General features: G+C 36.7%; 1 protein-coding gene across 1 annotated transcript in view; it reads left to right on the top strand.

The window, feature by feature from the left end:
- cpne5b (copine Vb) overlaps window positions 1–26,034 on the top strand; it is a 120,591-nt gene that overhangs the window by 25,403 nt on the left and 69,154 nt on the right. The window contains exons 2-6 of the mRNA XM_053652482.1: window positions 6,717–6,757; window positions 9,035–9,081; window positions 16,380–16,483; window positions 17,167–17,206; window positions 17,990–18,066. Of these exons, the coding sequence (XP_053508457.1) occupies window positions 6,717–6,757; window positions 9,035–9,081; window positions 16,380–16,483; window positions 17,167–17,206; window positions 17,990–18,066 (309 nt within the window). The remainder of the gene's footprint in view (window positions 1–6,716; window positions 6,758–9,034; window positions 9,082–16,379; window positions 16,484–17,166; window positions 17,207–17,989; window positions 18,067–26,034) is intronic.

Raw genomic sequence — 26,034 nt, 5'->3', positions numbered from 1 at the left:
CATTCCTTATTCAGTGTATATTTAGATTTTTACCCATGCTTCACAAAAATATTATCTAATGTGCCTTTATATCACTAGCAATAGGGTTATTAATTCATTAATTATAATATTCATAAAATCTCTGTTTATAAAAGCATCTTGTCAGTACTGAAAATCTATTACAGTGATGAAAGAGGTAAATTCTTTAAGTCCTATATTTACTCTAAACCTGGATTTCTAGGTAAAATCTTCGATATCATAATCTTTCTGGACTTGGACCTACAGTATTTATAAGTATTGTGTTCAAATTGGGTTGTGTTTACTATCTTTATGTAAATATTTCATGAACAGGCCACTCGTGGTATTCACCATTGTGTCAAAATTTGAATGCTCTGGAAAACTGTACGTATTCTGATAGCTCCAATTTGTGATACAACATTGATGTTTCTCAAAAGGGGGATCCCATGGAACTTAGCTAGTAGTTTGTGCTAAGTGTAATTTAAAAAAAACGTCATTTTAGTCACATGGAGTAATTTCTACATTCTCCCCATGCTTTGGGGGTTTCCTCCGGGTACTCCAGATTCCTCCCCCAGTCCAAAGACGTGCTCTGTAGGCTGATTGGCATTTCGAAATTGTATATAGTGTGAATGTGTTTGCGATTGTGCCCTATGAGGGGTTCGCACCCCGTCCAGGGTGTCCCCCACTTTGTGCCGCAAGTTCCCTGGGATAGACTCCAGGCTCCCCATGACCCTGTGTAGGATAAGCGGTATGGAAAATGGATGAATGGATGGAGTAATTTCTGATTAATAATAATACAAGCATATCTGAGGAAATTGTTAATATTGTAAATAAAGTCTCATTTACACTGTCACTCTGACTTTACATTGTTTGTATAAAAGACTTATGCTAGCTAGCTACATTATTAATATTACATTATATTTGCCAATGGTAGACTTGATTGTGGTGTGTAACACAGGGTTTGAGCTGTTTGGATTTTGAGTTTTGGAGTTTGAGCCAATGCCAAACTAACCAATACCATTAAATATCCTTCTTGCAAGTAAACAATTTCAGACCAGCCGTTAATCATCTGTCTGCTGACCTTCATGCCATTTGGATCAAGGGCACTGGCTTTCTAATCGGGCCATAGCAGCGTTTCTAAGTCTGGATTTTAGCAGCGTGTAACTGAAGCTGGAGGAAGAGCAGCAGCAGCAGGAGCCGGGCTTTCCCTCCAGGAATATTATATTTATCCCAAGCTCCAGTTCCGATTGAAATCCTTAATGGCTGTAATTAAGACTCCTGGAGCACTCCCCTCATGGATTTCCTAACGCTCCACTTGCTACCCTCTAAAAGCCAGTAGTAGGTCCTCATCAGAAGACAAGACACCTTGATTTTCAATACTTTTCCGTTGGCGTGTATTCAACAAAGAGATACCCGGCTCCGAATGGGATTTAATGGCCGAACTTGTTGGCATGACAATGGTCGCATAATGTATGATGGGAAGATTATTTTTCAATGGTGGCACTAAACCTTTGTTTTGTTGGAACTTTAGCATCACACTCACAGAGTGAGTGCTGTCACGTCAGAGCATTTATTACTGATTAACTGCTTTTCCCCCCTGCATTACCTAATTCATTTTACGAAGCATTAGCATTAACATGATAGTCTGTGCCGACTGAAAACATTCATCCACATTACCTGCCCATTTACAAGCAACTGCATTCTGTGTTTACTCAATAATTATGCATAGAGTCCAAAGATTTTATTTGCACCACAAGCAACAGCGCACAGCACCAAATGTGACTTGAATCTTTGTCTATTGAAGAATGAATGAATAACTGAAATTAATCTCACCAAGCAAAGTGTTTAACACATGAGTGTAATCTTCAGCACCTGGTTGCTAATGTTCTCAGTTGGCTGCTGATGTATACTTAGGATGTATCTGAACACGAATACATTATCCAGAATGAACAGATAATGTGTTCTAAATGGATACAAATACAGATACATTTAGGAGGCACACTTCCTGACTGTGGGATGAACAAAGACTAGCTTCATTAACATGAATGTGCAACACTGCATGATGCATTTACAGCTTTCACTGACTGCTTGGTCAAGATCATGGTGGTGTTTATTTGGGCTATTCTTTTGTTTATAATTTGGGAAATAACCAATTGAATTTGTTAGAAATCATCATGGGCAGATAAGAAACATAAAATAATAACTGTACAAGCAGGATTAATAAGACAGTCTTGTGCACATGACTGTTTGACTGTTGAGACCAATTCTGAAGTGATGTAGCTGAGGTTGATTCACACACTATGCTGACAGTACTAGCATCTCTACTTCAGGGTTTTTCCCCATGAGTTCAAGTGTTTCCAGGGGTTATATACAAAGTGGTAGGGAGCTTATTTAGATAGATTTAGATAGAAGGGTATTTAGAGGTCTAAACAGATACAGATCATGTCATTTTTTTAACCCCCATGAAGCACACATCAAATTTTTCACATTCTTATTACTATAAGTACTATTCAAAAATTCAAAGGTAATGTACAAACTGTGTTTGAGCTTCAGCAATCCAAGAAATTTGTATTTTTACAAATTAACTCGCATTAAACATCAAGAATGACCCTTCTAGCCTTCTAGCAGATTGATCATTTGTAAAATGGTAGAAACCCAAGCGTTCATTAGTAAAATATTAGATCTAAATGCCAAATTTAGAGTCATACATACTGGTTTCATCATACTTGACTGTTCTGTGAGGGAACACCAGTGAAGACTGATGATATCAGAGATTTCATGCTTTCAAGGTGTTGCTTGAAAAAGCTAAAGAAAGAGAGTGATTCAGTTAGTTTCAGAGATGCTTCAAATGGTGATTTTTTTTTTGTATGTGTGAGAGAATAGCAAGATTCTAGATAAATCTGCTGCAGTTTTCTACAGGATGTTCCCTGTCACCACCATTCCCTGCAATCTTTATGTCTCGGGCCAACATCATAATTATTGCCATGGGAATAAAAATGTATCATTAGAGAAAGCAGGGTAAGTTGTGTGCCATAAGGCTTTGAGGGAAGATGGTACAGGAAAGACAAACAGGTAGATGAGCGCGTGTAATCACAGGTTCTTTGTTATTGACACCCAATGTCTATGTTTTCTTCTGATGACTTGCTATTCAGCCTGGGATTGTGAGTGGGTGAGCGACTATAATAGATATGTCACCTCTGATTTAGATGTTGGGATGCCCTGACAGTTTTGTAGCTCAGGGCAATACAGAACTCTAAAGTTCACTCATGCACTCAAGTAGGAGCAAAAATCCTGGGCTGAAAATCAATATTGGGGTTCAGGGTTTATTGCAGTGAGTCACCTAGATCAAACTCTTTCCATTCCTGAATCTGCCCTCCAGTATATAAAACACTGAACTTGGCTTCCTGTGTACTGGAAACTTTCAGAAGGATTTTTTTAATCTCTATAATGTGACCTTTTACTCATTATTCGGTAATTCTGTTGTGAGATTCTAAAATAACTAGTGTCTAATATGAATTTATCAGATATTATACTGCATCTTTGCAGTAGGATTATTAAATATAGTCATAAAATACCCAGTTTTAAGTCATTGTTTCAGTACTAACAAATTATTACACCTACATCAGGAAGTTCAATATACTGTATACACTGAAATTGGCTTTCTAGGTAAGCTCTTTTAAGGAATTTGTTGAAAACGTTTCTATTAGGGATGTAACCTACGATGAATGTATTATTCAGAATGAACAGATAATTTGTTCTATACAAATACAAATACAGATATTATTATCAAATAGTATTTGATTATTATTTTTTTTTAGACAGTTTGCCAGAAAGGTTTTTAAAGCATTTGGTTTAGACTTGTGTGCATCAGGACTGGGATCCTACCAGATCCAACAGATACTAGAGGTTTTTACTTTCATGCAGGCCTTTTCAAGTAGTTTGAATTAGGCTTCTAGCTTGTTTATATTTTGGGAAATCAAACTAATTGCTAGAAAATGTTGTGGGCAGGTACACACAAAAATAATACCTGAGTGAGCAGGATTTAAAACAGTCCCCTGGGCTCCTGAGTGGTGCAACACAAACACGTTCGTCCTGTCATCCAGAGATGGCGAGTTAGAATCTCAACGATGCCACAATCATCAGTGGCCGGGAGTCCAAGAGAGCAAAATTGGCTGTGCTCTTGGCATACGTTCTCTCTCCTATAAATCACAGTGACACTAGTGACACATGTTGTCTGTGAGCTCATACATGCGGAAGTGGGCGAATAGCACTTTAATCCGAGTGTGTTGCATGAGCAGCAGTTTGAAAAGATGCAGAAAAGATACAGCCGGCTTCACATGCCTCGGAGGAAACATGTGATAGCCTACACCCTCCCTGGTTGGTAGCTGTCATGTGACAGTGGAGAGATGTCTGATGGGTGACTTAATTAAGGAGAAAACTGAGGAAAATCGTTATCTGGCATTGGTTATCTGGCTCAACTGTTAAGACTCTGGGTTACTAATCAGAAGGTCAGGGATTCAAGCCCCAGCACTGTCAAGCTGCCATTTTTGGGCCCTTGAGCAACGCCCTTAACCCTCTGGGCAGTGGTAACTCAGTGGTTAAGATGTTGGACAACTGATTGGAAGGTCATGAGTTCAAATCCCAGCACTGCCAAGCTGCCACTGCTGGGCCATTGTGCAAGACTGCTCAATTGTATAAATGAGATAAATGTAAGTTGCTCTGGATAAGGGCGTCTGCCAAATGCCATAAATGGAAATGGAAATGGGAAAAAACCCCCCAGTAAAATTCACATCTCTACCTGAGACCTTGAGTGATGTAGCTGAGTTTGAGGAAACCAGAATTTGTGTCATTACATTATACTACTAGTATATATACTACTTTGTGTACAAATTGGGTTGTGTTTACCATCTTCATTAGAAGATTCATGTGGAATCTTCTAATAGGCTTTCTCATAGCTCCAATTTGTGGCACAATTTTTATTTTTCACAGAATAGTTTTGCAGCCCATAGTTATTAGTTGATGCTAAGTTTAATTACAGAATAATTTCATCCACATGGAGTCATTTCTTAGTAGAAACATGTCTAAGGAAATTGTTATTATTCCTGATTGTTTTGTCTCATTTCCACAGTCATTTTGCCTTTACAGTCAGTATGTTTACATGGACAACAATAATCTGATATTAACCCGATTAAGACAATACTCTGATTAAGAAACCAGCATGTAAACAGCAATTAGTGATTACCTTAATCTGACTGAAATCATACTCGAAGTAAACACAAATCGAATTAAGACATGTGGAGTATTCCTGTTTAAGTTGCATTATTGAAGTGTATTACAGACATGTACACACCTTAATCACACTATTAACGTCATGTGGGAGTTTTCACTGCATTTTGCGACAGGGCACGTACACACACGGCAGTGCTCAACCGTTTGACGGCAAACAAGAGAGCACTTACCTACTGTATAGTAGGAGAGATACATGTATTTCAGCTACTATATAGACGGTAAGTACGTGGTTTCGGATGCAGCCCATGGCTTCAAGCAGTCGACAGTAATTACATTACTGCTGTCCATGTAAATGTAGTCATTGTCTGTGTAAAAGATCTAACTTCTATATATTAGCTAGCCAAATAGTTAGCCTTAATTATTAGATATTCTCTGCTTTCTGTCCATATTTGCCAGTTGCCTGGCAACAGTGTTCTTCCAATTTTTGACCACTTGCGCAGTGAGTGTGTTGTTAACGTTAACATTGTTCAGTAGTATTATAAGAATTATTGATTGTATTAGCAAACCATTGATGAATATTTTCAGTCTTTTGTTTTGCCATATTCTGCAGGTGAGATATTAGAATTATAAGGTGTTTTGTGGATTATTCTACTTTTAAGATATTTTATGTTTCAAGATGGACATTTTTAAATTTTTATTTTTTAAATGACATTGTCATAAGGTCATAGCAAGGTCACAAAATATTGTTTGATACACAATAACATACTTTGCGTTCTGGATAAAAACTGTAATAATGTATCTTTATTGCATCTCTTTTATGAATTAGAGCGATTTCTTTTTTTTGTAATATGAGCTGTACCTTCAAATACAAAGACATATTTTCCCAGTCAGATTCATAGATTTATAAAATGGATATAAAGGTTTTCATTTTTTTGTCTAGTATTGATAAGCTTTTATAATATGAAAATTTTGTCTACATGATCATCTTTCTGTAACTTCAGCATTTATATTCATAACGGCAGAATAATATTACTGACAAAATTGACTGTGTTGCTTGAACAATATTGTTTTTTAAATGGACTCATATTTCTGCTCTGGTGTGTAATAATTTACACTTTCTTCACAAACTTATTAAAGCGATCTTATACACTCTTACACACGTCTATATTTTCTGTCAAAGTGCAAGTTACTTGATAATCGACTGCCTAATGGCTTCATAACACTAATGCATTATAGAGACTTTATATATATTATAATACCTTATATTCCTGTAACTGTACCAGTTTGTTATTCGCATCACATTAGAAACTGCCCAACTGTTCAAATGTGCAAAGTTTTCCGACACTTAATCACTATCTGCCGAGCACTGCAATAAAGCTGTTTTTTGTCAACAGACTCAATTCAATAATCCCTCAAATGTCAAATACAAGCAAAGGCTCATATTTCTTGTCATATTATAACAATGTTTTCTTTTTATTTCCTCCCTCCAGAAATCTTCTAGACAAAGACACATTCTCCAAATCAGACCCAAGTGAGTGCTGCTTTGTGCAGTTTGTTTTTTTTTTTGCACATTTATGGAGGCCTCCATTTATGACATTTGGACTTGTATATATTGCTCACAATGTGCTGTAATGTCACATTTAGATGCTAGTGATTTCACAGTTTTTAGACACATTATTCTTAAAGTCATGGCTTATTACTCAGTTATTTATCTTAAAGCACGGTGCTTATAGTGCACTATACAGAGCCGCTGAGGCAGCATGGTGGTTATTATTTAATAAGGTATGGCCATATATTAATATTGAAGCCAGGTGTTAATATTTTGAGGCTAATTATTTTGTGGGAATGGACAAAAAAATTGGTTAAATGGGCTAATGATATATCTATGTTGCAATGCCAGTCCAGTATGTCTTTATGTGTCATCTCCATGATTAGGCCACAGTGGGCTAATTCAGTTGGCTTACAGTATCTGTATTTAACTCATTTAACAATACAATAGTTGTCATGATTTAAGTACTTAAGTACTTTGGCTTAATATGTTAATTTGTAGCCACACATGATTAGAAAGTAGCCAGTGTGTCACCTCAGCAGTTCTGAAGAAATTAATAGTAAATATGCAGTTACCAGACTGATATTGGCACCCTTGGTAAATATGAGCAAAGAAGCCTGTGAAAAATTGTCGTTATTGTTTTTGATATTTTGTTTAAAAAAATCACAAAAATACTCTGCTGTCATGGATATCAAACAATTGCAAACACAACACAGGTCTATAAAAAAATTTCTTTGTTAAATATAGCTGTGCACCAATTATTGGCACCACTGTGAATTCATGTGAGAAAATATATATTAGAAATATATTCCTATTGATATTTTAAAAAAAAATTGTACACCTGGGTGATTAGGAACAGGAAATTGTTCAACCATGACTTTCTGTTTCACAGGGGTATAAATATGAGGTAACACATAGGCCAATTTCCCTTAGTCATTCACAACAATGGGTAAGAGCAAGGTATATAGCTGTGATGAGCAGCAAAAGGTTGTTGAGCTTCTGGATCTTGGGAATTGGTTATAAGAAAATAGCACAAGCACTGAAAATGCCCATTTCCACCATCAGGGCAATAATTAAGAAGTTCCAGTCAACTGGAAATGTTATGAATCAACCTGGAATTGGACGTGTGTCTATATTGTCTCAACGCACTGTGAAGAGGATGGTTCTAGTGGCCAAAAAATCTCAAAAGATCACAGGTGGAGAATTGCAGAAGTTAGTTGCATCTTGGGGTCAGAAAGTCTCCAAAACTACAATCCGAAGTCACCTACATCACCACAAGTTATTTGGAAGGGTTTCAAGAAAAAAGCCTCTACTCTCATCCAAAAACAAACTCAAGCATCTTCAGTCTGCCAGACACTACTGGAATTCAAATGGGATCGAGTTCTATGGTCAGATGAAACCAAATAGAGCTTTTTGGTAATAAACACCAGAGGTGGTTTTGGTGCACACAGAGAGGTAGCCATATGGAAAAGTACCTCATGCCCACGGTTAAATATGGTGGTGGATCTTTAATGTTTTTGGGATGTTTTTCTGCATATATATATATATATATATATATATATATATATATATATATATATATATATATATATATATATACACACACACACACACACACACACATATATATATATATATATATATATATATATATATATATATATATACACACGTATATACATACATATATATATATATATATATATATATATATATATATATATATATATATATATATATGAATGATCATTCTGCATTCAACTGCCAACTTGATTTACTTCTCATTTTGGTGTAATTGCAAGGAGTGAAAATACTATAAATAATTATTTTTAATATGGTGAATATGTTGTTTATCTTCCAATAAGCATTTGAGTCTTATTTAATAGTTTACGATTTGGTATGTCTGATATTCCAATGATTCTGCCAGATTATACAGCTTATAATTAGTATACATTGCTACTTTTTTACCCAACTATGAGAAACCTAAACTATGAGGAACTTAAAACCAAAGAGGCTCTTTGAAGATGGAGGAGCTCAGGGAGAGACTCGGCACTCACCAGCCTGTCAGCATCTGATATTACACCACACAGATGCTTCAGAAGTGTGTGTGTGTGTGTGTGTGTATATGAGAGAGAGAGAGAGAGAGACTTTTTGAAGTTTACTGACAAGACACAGCTGATGTGAAATTAGAGAAGTGTGTACAGATGTTCGTATATTATAATTAATAATGAAATTAATAATCATTCTCTCTTGCCATAGTGTGTGTCCTGTATACACAAGGAGTCGAGACGAAGCAGTGGAGAGAGGTAAACAGACATAAACACAAATAAAATGACACAACTAACCACATCTTTACGAAACATTTTCCTCATACATACACCCACAAGCCTACTTTCAATTATGAAACTTATCTTTGAAGGGCTGAAGGCTTTCAGCTCAGCACATCTTAGCTGGTGACCAAAGTCAGAGCCTCTGTTGTGTGTGTGTGTGTGTGTGTGTGTGTGTGTGTGTGTGTGTGTATGTGTTCGCTCCACTCCTGTACTGTAAGAAGCGACATACTCTCAATTTCGCCGCTTGTGCTCCAGCATTATTTATTGCTTCTAATATAGCGTATGAGAAATGATTTCCTTCCTCATTCCACTGCTGTATGGATGAGCAAGTCAGACTTCTTTCCTACTTGATTGCATGCCTGCATGCTGATGATAAATATTCCCCCTTCTGAGTATTGCATTTTATCATTCCTGAAATGATAAGATTTAATGGTTGTGACTCCCGATAATGCCAGTCCCCTCGTTACCCTACGCTCCATGATAAAGGGCATTAGCCACCCTATATCAGTGTTTTAGATTACATTGTAGCATGTCTGTATAGCGTCACCGCACCATTCAGCAGCAGCACAGCAGCTTGAATAATAACGTATAAAATTATAACAGAAAGAAATGCCATCTTCCAAAATACCGGAAAACTCATCATAGAACTTGGGCCTCAGTGATATCAGCTTCATGAATGCACATATTTTATCAGCCTTCCAACACTTCCACCTCATTTTTGTTACTCGTATCTCAAGGCTAAAAAGAGCAGCTACATATTTATCTATGAATACGATGTTGATGCGGAACATACATTAACTTGCCTGTTACATTAACTTGCCTGTTATTCGCATACTAGACCATTAACTTTCTTTTCACTTGGTACATGCACCCTAATACTCGACCATGTTGTATTTTAATGGAAGGTTTTGTATGAATAATAAGCAACAGACAACACAACTGGATGATAAGTGCTTAAAATGGCTGTTTAACAATTAGAAAATGAAAATAAACCCTATGTCATATTTGGTTTGTTGTTTTTTTTGCAAAAAAAAAGCTTTCATTTTTTGGTATATATGTTTAAACAATGCAACAATGGTGGGACGCACCTCAAAGATGTAACTATAGCACAAGCTACTTGTTCTGAATCCCACCTCCTGCTGCTCTACACACATCAGCCAAGTCGCAGTCTGGTTGACGGCTGGAACTGTTTTACTGGATGAATGACAGATTATCTTTACAGAATGAGGAACAGGCAGGTATGTGGAAACACTGATGAAAATTAATCAATGCAAAGCTGTCATCTAACACAACACACAATGCATGTAACTAGATTTCTAGCCCACTTTGTTGGTACTGCACAGTGCATTGGAGGTTTGACTTGCCATGTGGGCTAGCTAATAAATGCATGATTTGTCCACACTTGGAATTACCATCATTTTTTTTTAAAAATTAAGTTGAATTTTTTTGTTTGTTTCTAATTAAATTATGTAGGGAGACTTTAGACAGCATCGCAATTTAACCCCTGATTATAGGAATTAGATTTAGTCTTAATGTTAATAGAGACACTGTAATATCACAAATCTTATAGTCATATGTCTATAAAGTGGGGCGGACGGTGGCTAGTACATTCGCCTCACACCTCCAGGGTTGGGGTTCGATTCCCGTGTGTGGGGAGTTTGCATGTTCTCCCCGTGCTGCGGGGGTTTCCTCCGGGCACTCCATCCGGTTTCCTCCCCCAGTCCAAAGACGTGCATTGTAGGCTGATTGGCATTTCCAAAGTGTCTGTAGTGTATGAATAGGTGTGTGATGGTGTATGTGTATGTGTGTGTGTGCCCTGGGATGGATTGGCACCCCGTCCAGGATGTACCCTGCCTTGTGCCCCATGCTCCCTGGGATAGGCTCCAGCTTCCCCGCGACCCTGTAGGATAAGCGGTATAGAAAATGGATGGATGGATGCCTATAAAGTACAGTCAAGAAATACATTCATACAGTACAGTGAGCACAGCAGGCTGTGTAACTAAAGACACAATAAGAGATGCTTCACAGTTTCTTGTCCTGATCTGACACGACAGGTGCCTGTGTTTAAAAAAAAACGTGTAGGTTTTGCAGACAGAGACACAGAGGCAGGCTTGTTCACCTGCAGGACATTTGTGTGTGTGTGTGTGTGTGTGTGTGTGTGTGTGTATGTGATTTAGCTGTCTTTTTTACTATGCTGGTATTCAATGTGACTTAGAGGTGAGGTATGTCATTAAGGATGTGAAGCCATCGCAGTGGAAAACTGCTGACTTAATGAGTTGTTTGTGATAATTTCCACTGTTGCTCATCATAGCTTAGAGAACTATGATACAAAAGTCAGTTTTGCATGAAATTTAGCTTGTACTGTTTATTTTTTTCCATTCTGGTGCAAATGCACAGTTACGGTTTAGTGATACACACACACACACACGCACACGCACACGCACACAACTTAAACAATACAGAGCATTTATTTTGAAGTCTTCCATGTAGTGCTGCCAACTGCCAGTGCAATCCCTGAGCAGCAGACCAACTTCCTGTTAGAACAGTCTAGCAAGGTGTAAAGTGTGGACAGCTACATGTTATAATGGTTCAATACTTTCAGTAGTCTTGTCAGGTGCCAAAGTGTGGCTGCATCAGCTAGTTTAGCTTCTGTAGGCTCTATAGCACAGAAATACAGGGAAGACATGCTGCTGGAAGAATGTTTTGATGCTCTTTTCAACTGCATATTCTGTAGATGCTGTTTATAGCTGCAGTTCGAGATATCTGAAGCTGGGCATTTCAAAATAATAGAAGAAACAGAAACGGTGTGCAAAAGCTCATACCATGTCTTACTGTAATATGGACATTTTAACCACTTTTGCTATTTGAATATCCACGACTTAGACTAAATTGAAATTCTCAGATGATTCAGTCATTCACCTTAAATCCTATTATTCAGTAGCGATTATAAATTATCCAGTAACTACAGTGACACTATCAGCAAAAGTTTGTAGTTATGAGAGTGAGGAATGTAAGTCTGGAACCACCGACATGGCATAAATAGTATTTGAAGATCACCTCGAGAAAACGTTTGCTACTTGTATGGGTAAAATTAAAGTACAGGAGGTTATCGCAGTCTTATAACATAGTATATGAATTCTTGAATTCTTGATTCTGATTGGTCAGAAGGTTGATTAATTTTCTGTAACAGCAGCTCTGACAGTAGATCTGTCTGTAATTCAAATCACAGGTTTATATTAATGCACTGCATTAAAACATTTCATGTTTTTTTCTTATTCATATCAAGGGAGCGACAATGTGTCGTTCTTTAATAAAAAAAAATTAATTGTTGGAAAATATATAAAATCTATAAAAAATAAAACAAATTTGCGATGTGCTATTACTGGGAAATAATCAAATCAGTAATTTTCCTCTAAGTGCACACAGCATTGTGTTTTATTCCTTACATACAGTGCAGCTGATTCAAACTGACATGGATGCAGAGGCTGTTTTTAAAAATCTGCCAGTAGCCCAAATATATGGCAAATAGTCTAAATATAAACCTGCCTATTATGTCTGTAATATATCAAAGAACCAAAATAAACTTCAAAAAGAAAAAGGGGGGCCTTGTCTTTCCCATAATATAATTGAGTCCTGTTAATCTAATGCTATTCATATCCAGTATCGAAGAACACTGGATATAAAAATACTGCCATGTGTTTGCTGTTGCGACTGAGCTACTTTGTATAGCTCAGGATTCTCATATATAACTCTGCTCAGCCATTTAAAGGACTAAATTGGGAGAAAAATAGATTAAAAAAAAAATTATTTGATAGGAGACAAGAATGAGTTGCCTGTGTCCTGACATTTTCTGACATTCCTCATCACATAATCAATCCAAAAGCCTGTTTAAAATTGCATGATTAAATAGAATACATTTTATTCTGCATTATACATGCCTTATGTGAATGAGTTTGTATAACCAAATATTTTAACATTTGCTCTGAGCCTTGTAATGAGCAAAAGCTAATAAAATAAACAGAAATGTATACCACTGCAGTCATTCTGTTTCTTTGAAATCTTATTCTAATGGACAGCTTGTTGATGCTTACAAACCTCATGTGTCCTCTGGAGCAGAAACATTTCTTCCAGCCCATATGACTTCCTTGTGTTCTGTCTTATGTGTGTATTTATTGGACACCCAGAGTAGGTACTGTCTTGGCTTAGGTTTCTGGCGAAAGATTTGTTTGTGTAATGGGGTTTTCAGACGAGCAGCTTCACGTCCGATTCTCATTAGATTAGTCCACAGTGTGTGGGCACCTAATCAACTCCTAATTCACCCACTTACCTTTGTCTCCGTCTGCCGCTGTGGAGCTCATATAGCCTAAATCCCTTTATTTGACACTGCACTGAATTTTAATTTCTCTATACACATGCCATTCCTTTCCTATTTGCAGATATAAAAACAGAGCTTTACTTTCGATTCAAGCTGAGACAATATTGTCAATTGTGATGAAAGATAGACAATTCATATCAGCACAAACACCTTCAATACGTCTAATCTCAGCTTAGAAACCACGGTTGAACCGATTTGTACTGGTGCTTTTCAGTCTTGCTCCTTTATTGCTCTAGGTTGTACATTTGTATGAGTAATTAGAAAATGCAATTACAAGCCTGCACCAATAATTACAGAATAATAAAGGCTGCCTTAATATAGCACAGTGTTCTACATGGTGCAGTTTTTACAACAGCACTACTGTTTATTTTCTAATTAGTTTTTTTCCCCCAATAAGAAACAGAGAGGCTACATATAACTATGTGATGTGAATGATTGGAATAACAATTTTGTGTGCGCTTTTGTTCACAATATAGGGTCAGAGGAAATGTATATACAAACTTCATGATTTCATGACATTGCCGGTTTTTGAAATTTTATGTGGGTATTTTGACTTAAAAACTCATTATTTCAAGATATTATCTAATTATCTCAAGATATTGTATCTTAATCTTATATTATCATATTAGATTTTTACTTAATATCTCATTATTGACATAATAAATTCTTATTTAAAGATATGATGTCATTATTATGACTTCAACTATTGTTGTTTCAAGATACAATGAAATTTTGTTTTTATTTAATATGTAATTATTTCAAGATATTATGCTGTAATTTTGAATCTCATTATTTAAAATTAGTTACTCGTAAGTTTATGTTAACAATTAAGATCACTTAATTGTTATTATTTTAAAATATTAACTCGGAATAATGAGAAAATTTGAGAGAGAAAAAACCTACATCTTGAAATAACAAGATAATAATCAACTTATTGGTTATCCAACAGGTGACACCTGTTGGATTAAGCCTTTATAAATGTATATAAACATGAATAATTAAATAAATATAAATATAAATGTAGTTTAGGTCAGCTGTTATGTAGTCCTGTGAACATTGCTCTTGGGAAAAGTGTTACCATAAAATTCTGTAGAACTCTAGAAAGACAACATTAATTAAAGTCAATGTGAAATGGAAATTTGAACATGCAGTATTTCTCTTCTGCAATGTGAATTTTCCAAGGGAAAGAACAGACAAGCTTTTATCTATCAGAAATTGATTGAATTTGATCTTTTGAAAGGTGGATGTTCCAAAACAAACATGGAGTGTTTGTGGACACCTGACCAATCACAAACATATTGTATGTGCTTGTTGAACATCCCATTCCAGATTTAGTTCCCCTTTACTGTTATAATAACCTCCACTCTTCTGGGAAGGCTTTTCACTAGATTTTGGAGCGTGGCTGTGGGGATTTGTGTCCATTCAGCCACAAGAGCATTAGTAAGGTCAGGCACTGATGTCTGGTGAGGAGGCCTGGGGTGCAGTCTGCTATCCAATTCATCCCAAAAGGTGTTCAGTGGAGTTGAGGTCAGGACTCTGTCAAGTTCTTCCACTCCAACCTTGACAATCCATGACTTTATCAATCTCACTTTGTGCACAGGGGCATTGTCATGTTGGAAGAGGTTTGGGCCTCTTAGTTCCAGTAAAGGAAAACTTAAATTTTTACAGCATTCAAAGACATCGCATACAATTGTATGCTTCCAACGTTGAGGCAACAGTTTGAGGAAGAACTACATATGAGTGTGAAGGTCAGGTGTTCACATATTTTTGGCCTTTTAGTGTATATGGATCAGTTTTTGTTTGCCATCTTTTTTAGTGATGTAAAGAATAATGCACTATTTAGATGCATGAAAACCAACGTCCAAAACCACAGACCAAAGTCTGTGCTCAACCATGCGAGCATCTCTGTGCTTTGGGTCTAGTGGAGGGGGAGTTGAAATCTGACATGAAATGATTGGTTATTATACTTTTTTTTTTCATCTGTAATTTTACACAGACATTTTTGTTGAACTTTAGTGGAAGATTACAAACAAACGAGAATTTTGCCATTTGACGTACAGATGAATCATGCTCAGTCTGACCAAGGCACATTATAAAACAGCCCAGTTTTGATTTCATCTTGTCTTTAAGAAATGTCTAACATGTCTAATGATGACCTGAAGACAATGTATCCTGTGATTACATTATAAGATGTAAGATAGGCTCTTTTTTTTTAAAACTCTTTTTAAAAGACAGTAAATTGAGATATTTGTTTCACATTAAATAATTCATGCTAATAAACTGAAACCTTATGGAGATCAACTGTCTGAGTGTTCGGGTCTAAAGCTCAGGCGATTCGTTCCGTATTAGAGATCAGATTTAAGTACGTTTCAGTGAATTTAGTGGTAATCTTTAGGGGAGGGGTTCATTCCAATTATTTTGTCTGGTTTGCCAAGACAAGTGTGGCAAAATAATGGAGTAGCACATTCCATGCTGCTTTCTGCTGGAATTTAGGGGCAGAATTGGCTGAAAGAGCCCCTAATTAAGCAGGTGTAATTGTCACCAATCTCCTGTGCTCTTGAGCTCGATGAGTGGGCCCATAGCTGTAATTAGCCCTGGCACACAGAAACCTCTGGCCAATCTTGCTTCAGCAAATCAAGCTTTAGTGTTACAGGAAGAAGGGATACTGAGAGGGAGATTGGGACAGCAAGAAAAAAAGAGGTTATACTGTTATTGTTGAAAAGAAAGCATTTCCTGTGATTACACTTTGCTCTCCAGTATCTCACTATTGTGTTTCCTTATCCTCATTTTCTCCATTTTCTCGTCACCCCTCATAACCTCTGCCTCTCTCTTTTTCTCTATTCTCTCTTGTCTGTCTTCTTTACCCGGATCATGCTGCTGCCCTCAATTCCTTCTCCAGTTTGGCAGAACTGAAGTGATTGACAACACGCTAAATCCGGACTTTGTCAGAAAGTTCATTCTTGACTACTTCTTCGAAGAGAAACAGAGCCTTCGATTTGACTTGTGAGTTGTTCCTTTTGTACAGTTTTTTTTTTGTTGATAAATTCTTTTGCCACATGCCTCTACCTTTCTCGTCCCTTGATTTTTTTCGTCTTCACTTCATTTTTTCCTTAGCCTGCTGAAATACAATAAAGGCTGTTACTGAGTCTAAACATTTAATAAAAATGGTAGTTTATTATGATTACCGTATAAGTTTATTTTAAATTTCAATTATTTCAATGAAATCTTTGACAAAATGTCACTATGTTGCTTTTAATGGCTAGATTTGATAATGGAAAATGCTAACCTTTATGTTTATAAGGGTTAATCAGAGTACGCTGTGATTTTGTATTTTTACTCCAGATGCAGCCTCTTTTCACACCGAGTCCACTCAAAAGACTTAAAAGAGCCTTTGAAAACTCACTAAAAGCTCCTTTTATAGCTATCCTTAATAAATTGATAATGGTCTATTTTATGGCCCACTTCCAGATGTCTTTTTGTAAGAAGAAAGACATCATCCTTAGTTCAAACTGTCAATTAACCCAGAGGTGAAACTAATCCATTCAGATATTTAAAGCTATCTGAGTTGAGCTGTCATGATTTTTAATGTTCTATGCGTCTTTTCACATTCAATATTATTAAAGTCAAAATACAAATTACAAGGTGATGATTTAAAATGTTTTTTTTTTTTTTTAAATAAATTTCAGATATGATGTTGACTCAAAAAGTCCAGACCTCTCAAAGCATGTAAGTACTACTGAAATTGTGGAGATATAAAACCTTACAAATGCAAATCAAAATCAATCATCAGTATCCAAATATATTGTTGAATGTAATGGAGCACTTTAAAAAAAACACTTAGGATTATTTCATATAAATTTTTATCAATTTAAACCATCTACTTGCTGTATTGTCCTTGAGTATATGCCTTATATTATACACACATGTGCATCTTATTGATGCTTTTTGAATCCACCTGCATACTATTATTTATAAGCCACTTACAACCAATTATGCTTATTACATAATTTCAGATGCAGATGTTTGCTTAGACACTAGTGGAAACAAAAAGTATTCAATAGAGTCATCATAGTTTAACAAAGCATATATTTGGATACATTTTGACTTGCCTGTTGTCCTCCACATACCTCTGTTCCCATCTTGATGGATGCATGTTTTGTTATCACCTAGCTTTCACCTACAGCAGTTTACTTCATTTCCTCTGTCCTGATTTGAAATTCAGTTGTACAGTAATGGTGTCTTCTGGCCTTGGTGTGGCCACCGTTTTGTTTGTGTCTTATGTTTTCTGTTACATGCTGTACTCTGTTGTTAACATGGCTGCCTGCACTCCTTCCCGGAAGCCCTCAGAGTTCAACGTACGTCTAAAGCCTTTTTTTTCTTACCGTAGTTAGAGTAGAGAGCTGTGGGGCAATGGGGAATCTCTTTAACCCCTGTATCTCATCTACTGTATGTATATCTCCACCACCCTGTTCTCCTGTTTCCCTCCCCTCCCTCCCACTGCTTCTCCAGGATTTTCTTGGGCAGATGTTTTGCACCCTGGGAGAGATTGTCGGCTCACCAGCAAGTCGATTGGAGAAAACTCTTGGGTGAGTACGATGACAACAAATTGAGAGTCACAGTGACTAAATGATCTTGGTCTGATTTTGTGGGTTGGTGGTATTCCTGATTTACTTTAGTAATGTAATGCATAGGTGTTTCAGATGACAAAGGGTTTTGCAGATATACCATTTGAGGGAGACTGGCAAGACATGTACCTACCCCAATGTTGTTAAATATCTTTTGATTGATAATTGATTGAGTTTGGTTGTTAAATTAGGATAAAATGTTTTATCCTAATATATGTATGTGTGTATATATATATATATATATATATATATATATATATATATATATATATATATATATATATATATTAATATTACGATTGAACCCTTTTGGTTCAAAATAATTTTTTTTTCATTTATATTTTGTCCTCAAAAAATGGGAGAGTGGGTCAATGCTGTTGTAACTACATTTCCAAGTGGATCTTTATTAATGGTAGATAAAACCTAAAGATGATGTAATATATCTATTTCTTAGGTCATTGCGGTTACAGATGTAATTCAGGGTGGATTTAAAGGCCATCTTTGCGAGCAGTACAAGCCACTCATCTTGCTGTTTTGACTTTTGCACCCCAGTCCTTGGTACATTCAGTCACAGTCAAATGTCCACACTCAGTGTCTGTGCTACTGAAGTGTTTTATCAGTTACGGATTTTCTTTGGGGCTATTGGCTTGCACTTTTGAACACTATCATCTCAATGCTGAGATTCAAAAAGCACCCATGAACAATCCTTCCTCATTTATGATGCTTACATTGGCTGACGCTCCAGAGGAAACGGATGATCATGACTGTGTTGAAAGACTGTGTCTACACCCTATCCTGTTTTCCAGAACATTCACCTCTAAATTGCTGGTTTGATTCCTAAAACTGATGGCTCCTCAATTCATATTGATGGACTTTCTTGAAAACACTAACAGCCATGAAACACTACCTTGTCGTGCCTTACCTCCCTTCCTTTCATGTAACATGCTGAACTTGTGGCTCTGATTGAAACCTGTAAGTGTGATCTGGTGAAACCTTTCTGAAGTTATGCTTCTGTTGGTAAATAACTCATCTGAAGATCATTAAACATTAGAGTCTGAAGATCAACAGCAATCTCCCAAATCCTGACTCAGTGTTGCTGAATGTCTATTCTACAATCAAAATAATTAAATTGAGCATGTGGTACAACTCACCTGTCAGCCTCACAGACATGAAAACGTAATGTATCCTTTGTGTCTGTTTAGGTGTATTGTAATTCCTCTTTCAACCAAATATTTCCAAGATCAAAAAAAAATATTTTCATCTGACTTACAAACTTTGTTAGGACCAGAGACAGTACACTGCTTAAAACATGACCAGGGCAGAATGTTTCACTCAGAGTAGTGTCTATATTATGTACCATTTGATAATAAAAGGCATTGTTGGCAAAGGTATAATTAGAAAAAAAAAGCTAGGCCAATCCAGTTCTTACACCGACGAATACTCAGATATGACTGGTTTTTGCACCATCTTGACTGATTGTGACAAAAAGCTGGAACAAACTTGATCTGATTAAGATAATCAAGGGGAGATATGGATTATTGTAGATTAGCTACATATGTGAATGTGTGAAAAAAGACCAGCTACACATAAGATCTCTATTCCATAATATACAGTATAGTCTGTTCTGTTACAGTAGCGCTCTGGCTAATACATTACTAATATGTCTTTTGTTTTGCCTCAGACACCTGCTGAGAATATTTGCAAACTATAATGAAAAAAACCCCAAAAACAAACAAATACAAAAGCTTTATTAAAAAAAACTTTTTAAGTTTTTATACTAAAAACTTCAGAAAATATAGCTACCAAGGTGAGTCACAGACCAATACTAAATGGCTTCTTACTGACCATCAATTGCATTAGATAGGGTGTAGAAGCCATTATGTTTTGCCCTATATACAGTAGTGCATTTATGTAGGGAGTAGGAAGCTACAGCTCACTGGTCAGATGATTCCATTACCATAGAAACAACTATATAAAAAGGTTTGTGTTGTCAAGCTTTTTCCATGCTTGTTATGATGTAACACACATGTGCTAGCAAGAGAAAACTGAAAAAATAAAAATAAAAATGTTACTTTGTGTTGCTGGAGCCAAAGACCACAAAGTATTCATATAATTTTTGCCAGATTATATTAGTGATTTCAAATCTGTGTTTGATATGTCATCTTAGTGTTAATGTTCATATAGTTAGGAGCGTGGCCCTGTATGACTGGAAATAACTGCTCAGACGTGTTACAAGATGACTTCTGAGTGGACAGGCTACACTATAAGATCTTTGCCTCACCACACAGTACAAAGAACTTTCATACATTATCTACTGCTATAATAAAGCTAATAAATATGCCAATTCCAACGATATCCTGATTTCACATAATAATAGTTCGGGTTAGAGAGGGAGTAAAACATGTCTAAAATGTAATGACAGTAATTTAAAGTAATATTAGTAATTTTAAGAATATTTTGCATAATGAATTATGCATATATTATTTATGAAATAAAGACTGTGCAAAAATAACTGTGTTGGTAAAATTCAGCATAAAAATGTAATCATATGACGGGTCATGTGCTGTGAGCATTATGCACCCCGCTAAGGTTGAAATGAAACCAATGCTAAAATATCTATTGGACTCAGGATTCAGATGATTATTAACTTTTAATAAACACAAAAGTAATAAAATAAAATAACTTACTAATGGAGTGTGAGACAATGGAAAAATGTGCCCTGAATAAGCAGCATATGTCCTTAAAATACCAAATAAAACCCCATAAAAAAGTCTTACATTAGTAATGTATTAGATCTGCAATTCTAGTCCCAGCATGTTGTCCATAGAATCATTAGCATAACTTTAAAAAAAGAAAATTCTTCTGAATCTTTCCATGCTATTTTGAGCTGTTGAAGCAGATGGACTGATTATACTTGATGAGGAAACTTATTTATTATTTTGGATTGATGGTCACCCAATATTGGTCATGTTGGGTGAAATCACCAGCTTGTCCTTGAAATCGTCACCTGGTATCTGGAATAGTAATATGCTGTTGTTGTTGTTCTTATTGATGATATATGTAAGGGTTATGGGCACTTGGCAAATTTCTGATTTCTGATCAATTCTGTATAAAATTTGTGCCTTAGAATACCAAAATCACAATGAACATGAGCTGAAACTTTTTAGATGCTTAATAACCTCTAAAATGGGAACACAACCAGGATGTGACTATATAGATCAAATTTCTGAAATGGACAGGAGAATTGTAAAAATCCATTATTCCTGTATCGATTTGAATAATTGCAGGAAAGCGACACATGCCTGTACATGTGCATGCTGCTTTCCAAATTAGAACGAAGCTAATGCCGTGTCAGAACTGCAGCGTTAATGATGCAGAGATGGTGATGAGTGAGTAAGGATGGAAATTATAGCTTTCCGTGTAAAGTTCAAACCAAAATATACTGAATTCCATAACAATTGCATAACCACAGTAAAAAACAAAAAAGAAACAAGGGAATTCAGAAAAACAATTTCACACATGGAGCATTTGGTCAGTTTGAATGCAACCCTGGTGTGTTTTGCACGCTTACTGTAGTTCGTTTCATTCATCATCATCATCATCATGGCCTCATAGGCCGCTAACGAGACCTCACCAGGAATTTCGATCCAGTTGTTCCAGTTGTCCCCAGGTGAGTCCCGTTCTCTTGATGTCTGTCTCCAGGTTGCGACGCCAGGTGTTCCTTGGTCGGCCGCTTTTCTTTTTACCCTGTGGGTTCCAGGTAAAGGTTTACCTTACTTTGTTGGATGTAGGTTTGTGGAGGGTGTGGCCAATCCAACTTCAACGCCTTTGGAGAATCTTTACCTCTACCGACTGCTGTCCCACTTGAGATCCCAGCAGAGCTGAAGGATCCTTCTCAGGCAGATGTTGATGAAGGTTTGGATAATTTTCATGGTTACGATGGTGGTTCTCCATGTTTCAGCTCTGTAAAGTAGCACAGGGTTTACAGTGGTGTTGAAGATCCTGATCTTGATGTTGGTGGTCAGGTTTGTGGCACGTTGACGATGCTGCCAAGATGAAACTCTACACCTCCTCTGATGCGTTGCCTGATGTGGTTTGTATTGGGTGTTTTGACCTTTAAGACCTTGGTATTCCCTCTGTGGATGTTAAGGCCCAGGCAGGCTGAGCTGTCTGCAACAGTCCACGTCTTTTCCTGCATCTGTTGCTGGGTGTGGGAGAGCAGGGCAAGGTTGTCAAGGTCATCCAACTGCGTCCAGCGGGTCCACTGGATGTCATTTCGTTTCTGAGCTGTAGATATCTTTTTAGCGCAGTTAATACCCAGCAGGAACAAAAAATGTGACAGCAAGCAGTCCTGCCTCACTCCTGTTTGTAATTGGAAGGCGCTGGTCATTCATCCACCTTTGATCACTCTGCAGGTCATCCCTTCATAAGTGATGACACAGTTCATTTAGGCAGGTGAGAACATAGCAATCACACTCAGTGAGGATAAAAACAACTGGTCTGAAAGCATCTGAGCAAGGTGGTCTCAGTCCAACTTGTTCAGACAGCCAGTGGGAGACTGATGCCAATGAGAAAGTGATTCAAACCTGAATCACAGCAGCTGCTTGAAGTGAAGAAAAAATGTCAAGTATCTTGACCAGACAGAGCTGGACAGTGGTCAGAGCTGTAGCACTGCAGAAATGCATTGTGTCAATCTGGACTGATGAAAGAAAATTAACATTGGATGCGAAATAGAAAATATTTGAAACTATTTGTGCAATTTTCTAATCATTCCCTGGCTCCACGCTCAGGTTATTTCTGTGATTTCTATGCACACGTTTTCTCTCGGCATATTTCTGATTAATGAATGAAAGAGTTTTACGAGTACGTTTTCAGCCTGGGTTGTTTTGTTGATTGTTAATTATGTTCAGAGTGAAATCCAAGTCAAACCAAATATCAAACAAACCAGTGTGTAATACCGATGGTTCAAATTAGGTTCCAATGAACTCTTTTTATTAATGTAGAAACAAAATGATATTTTTGTTCAAATGTTTAACAAGTTTACATCTCCCCTTCTGATTAGGATATAAATATTCTATAATAACTTCCTTGCCCAGCCTTTATAATGGTATCCAACCTGTTTTCATATCAGTTTAAACTGTTGTGTTATTGATACACTTCTTGGAATTAAGGTTTTGTAGATAAAATGTTAAATAGAGGTACACGTTCCTATTTCCTATTCAAAAACCCCATATACAGTACATTTGCAGTAGAAACAGATATTTGTTATTTCAGTGAAACTCTGTGTGTATGTGTGTTGTGAGTTTATGTGTTTGTGGCTATAGTGTTTGCCACTGATTAATGTGCAGTACTAACCATTTACTCCAGAGACCAACACACTGAGAACAGGCTAAATTATCCTCGGCCTAGCTGTGCGCCAAAGAGATTTGGCGTGAACATGAAGCTCAGTGTTCCATACCAATGTTCCCTCTGAGCGCACAAACTGCTGCATTTTCATTGCTCTCTCACCTACATGCCATGGGATATAGCAGACGTCTTCAGATTGTCTCAGACTTTGAATGATACAGAATCGAATGTAGCCCATTTGCCTCAAGGCTTGGTGTGTTAAGCGACCCAGCTGAGGTTGATCAAGCTCTTCTCCTCCTCCTTTTCCCTGCAAAGCCACTGCATCCACAGGCAAGTAGCTAGTCCTCCAGCCTGCATGATGTTGGCCTATGTCATCTCTGACACCGGAATGATGTCAGGTTTTAGAAAAGTATTAACAACATGCTGTGGGAATTTAAGTTGCCTGCCCAAGTCTACTGACAAATAAACTCATAAGATATTTTTGCAGCGTAGGTGGCTATTTTTTAATTTTTTTTACTTCATCCTGCTTCTCTCACTGCTCATAATGCTGAACGCCTGTCAGCTGTTTGTGTAAAAGCTTTACATAAGGTTCGGACCTCTTTTTATTCTGTGTAAGTGGTGCCTCGCTGGTCTGTAGTTTCCTGAAATGCCAAAACATTCTCGTGTATGGTATAGCTTCAGGTTTGTGGTTTCACAATGCTCTTTTTTTCCCTCCTCCATGATTTAATATCTAAGAACACCACCTCACCCCTGCTTTCCTCTTTAACAAAAGCCCCATCTATGCCGTGTTTTCTGTTTCCGCTGCCATTCTCTGCTGCTTATAATTGTATTGCCTTTAATCTAACAGAAATTAGACAGCACATTAATTATGAGGCAGTAAGACGGTTTTGATGATAAAAAAAGAGCAACGTGTGGGAGAAGAAAGGCGCCACATGGCATGTCAAAAAGCACTGTGCTGGTGTGTGTGGGTGGGTGAATGTGGAGGTACAGTGTGACCATGAAAGGGTAGTTGCGTGTAAAACGAAGGTGGGCTTTCACACAATGATTCAATGAAACAGCTTATGAATTTAACACTCCGTATGTGCCTGAATTAGTTAATCATTAATAGTGCATCCATAATGATGTTTAAAATAATGAGGTAGTATTTTACAGCTCACATTTTCCAGTGATTGGTCTTTCAATTATTGCTGAGGTGATTTTCTTTCTCATTCCACTCAACATTTAATCAATGAGGCGAAAAAAAAAGTACTTGAAAAGTTCTTCAAAGAAAACCCTTAGCTGAAATCTCTTGAAAAGTTCATTCAAGCAGTATTTAGAAATGCAGGGTTTCTAAGAAACTAACACTGTAGCATTCCCTGAAAAAAAAATCAATCAATTCACCTTTATTGTTTGGGGTTCTTGTTTGAGAGCATGCATTCAATGTGGACTTTATTTTTGCGTTTCTGTACTGAGATTTTAACGTTAAGAATGAGAATGCATTCTTGACCTTGATTAATTCTTGATTAATTCTTGACCTTGATTGAATCTTGACCTTGATTAATCCAGGACCCAGGCTTCATCCTGCTTCCTTTCTTTTGCTAATATACATATTACGTTGCTGAATATTAAATTGAGCTTAATGCTTGGTAGAAGTGAATATTTTATTTTTTTTTAAACAGTAGCTATGTAATTTCAGTCAGCATGGCTGGAGTACACTTACTATAAAATTGTCTTCAAGAATGATCAAATTACCTCATTGTATCATACAGTTTTAATGAAATCGCCTTTGATTGAACAAAGCTGTGGCTAAGTTTGAGATTTTTTTTTTTTTTTTGGCTAAATAAAAAAAAAAGGCAACTCAAATAATCAGCATGGATTTGTTAGTGTGATATACATGATTGGAGGCTGTAATTACATACGTTTATTCAGCTCTGAAATCATTTGAATTCAACAACTGTGCCACAGGCATCGTAACAGGTTGTAATTTAATGAGTATAATTACCATCTTTTGACCTGAATGTAATTTGGATCAAGCCTTCACTGCTTATACTACCCAAATCCCTTGGTGCTTGGTACAGTTTTTAATCACAAAGCTACAGATTTTGGGGTGTAACTCAGTATTGTTAAGTGTCAGTTATTGCACAATGACTGAATTGCACCTCGCTGAGTCTTCATATGATCTTAATAAATTCAGGCTTAGAGCTCTGGAGTGCGACATCAGAGTCATTTCTTTGGAATAAGGAATGAGGTGATGGAGCTTCTGAGACTATTAATGTTGTGGATATAATGTAGTATAGTCTGAAGGACCAAGATTGTTTTTGAAGCTTAGAAATCCATGTGTGGATATAGATATAAAAAGCAACCCAATAGCCTAAGGAGGATTACTACTTTGGAGCAGGAACAGGGTTAGGGAAAGGTGCTAAAGGCTCTCTGAGAAACAGTTTACTATATTTTGAATCTGTTCTAGTCACTTAGGGACTTTCTTGAAAGGCAGAATGATTTACAGCAGACTCAAAACTATTCCGAGTTGTCTGAGATGTCTCTGTATTTACCTGTATTTATCTGTATTTATCAGTAAGCCATAATTACAAACAACAACAACAA

This window comes from Ictalurus furcatus, chromosome 21, assembly GCF_023375685.1.
Source record: "Ictalurus furcatus strain D&B chromosome 21, Billie_1.0, whole genome shotgun sequence".
Taxonomy (NCBI): domain Eukaryota; kingdom Metazoa; phylum Chordata; class Actinopteri; order Siluriformes; family Ictaluridae; genus Ictalurus; species Ictalurus furcatus.
Note: the sequence above shows the minus strand (reverse complement) of the source record. Positions and strands in the feature narration are given on the sequence as shown.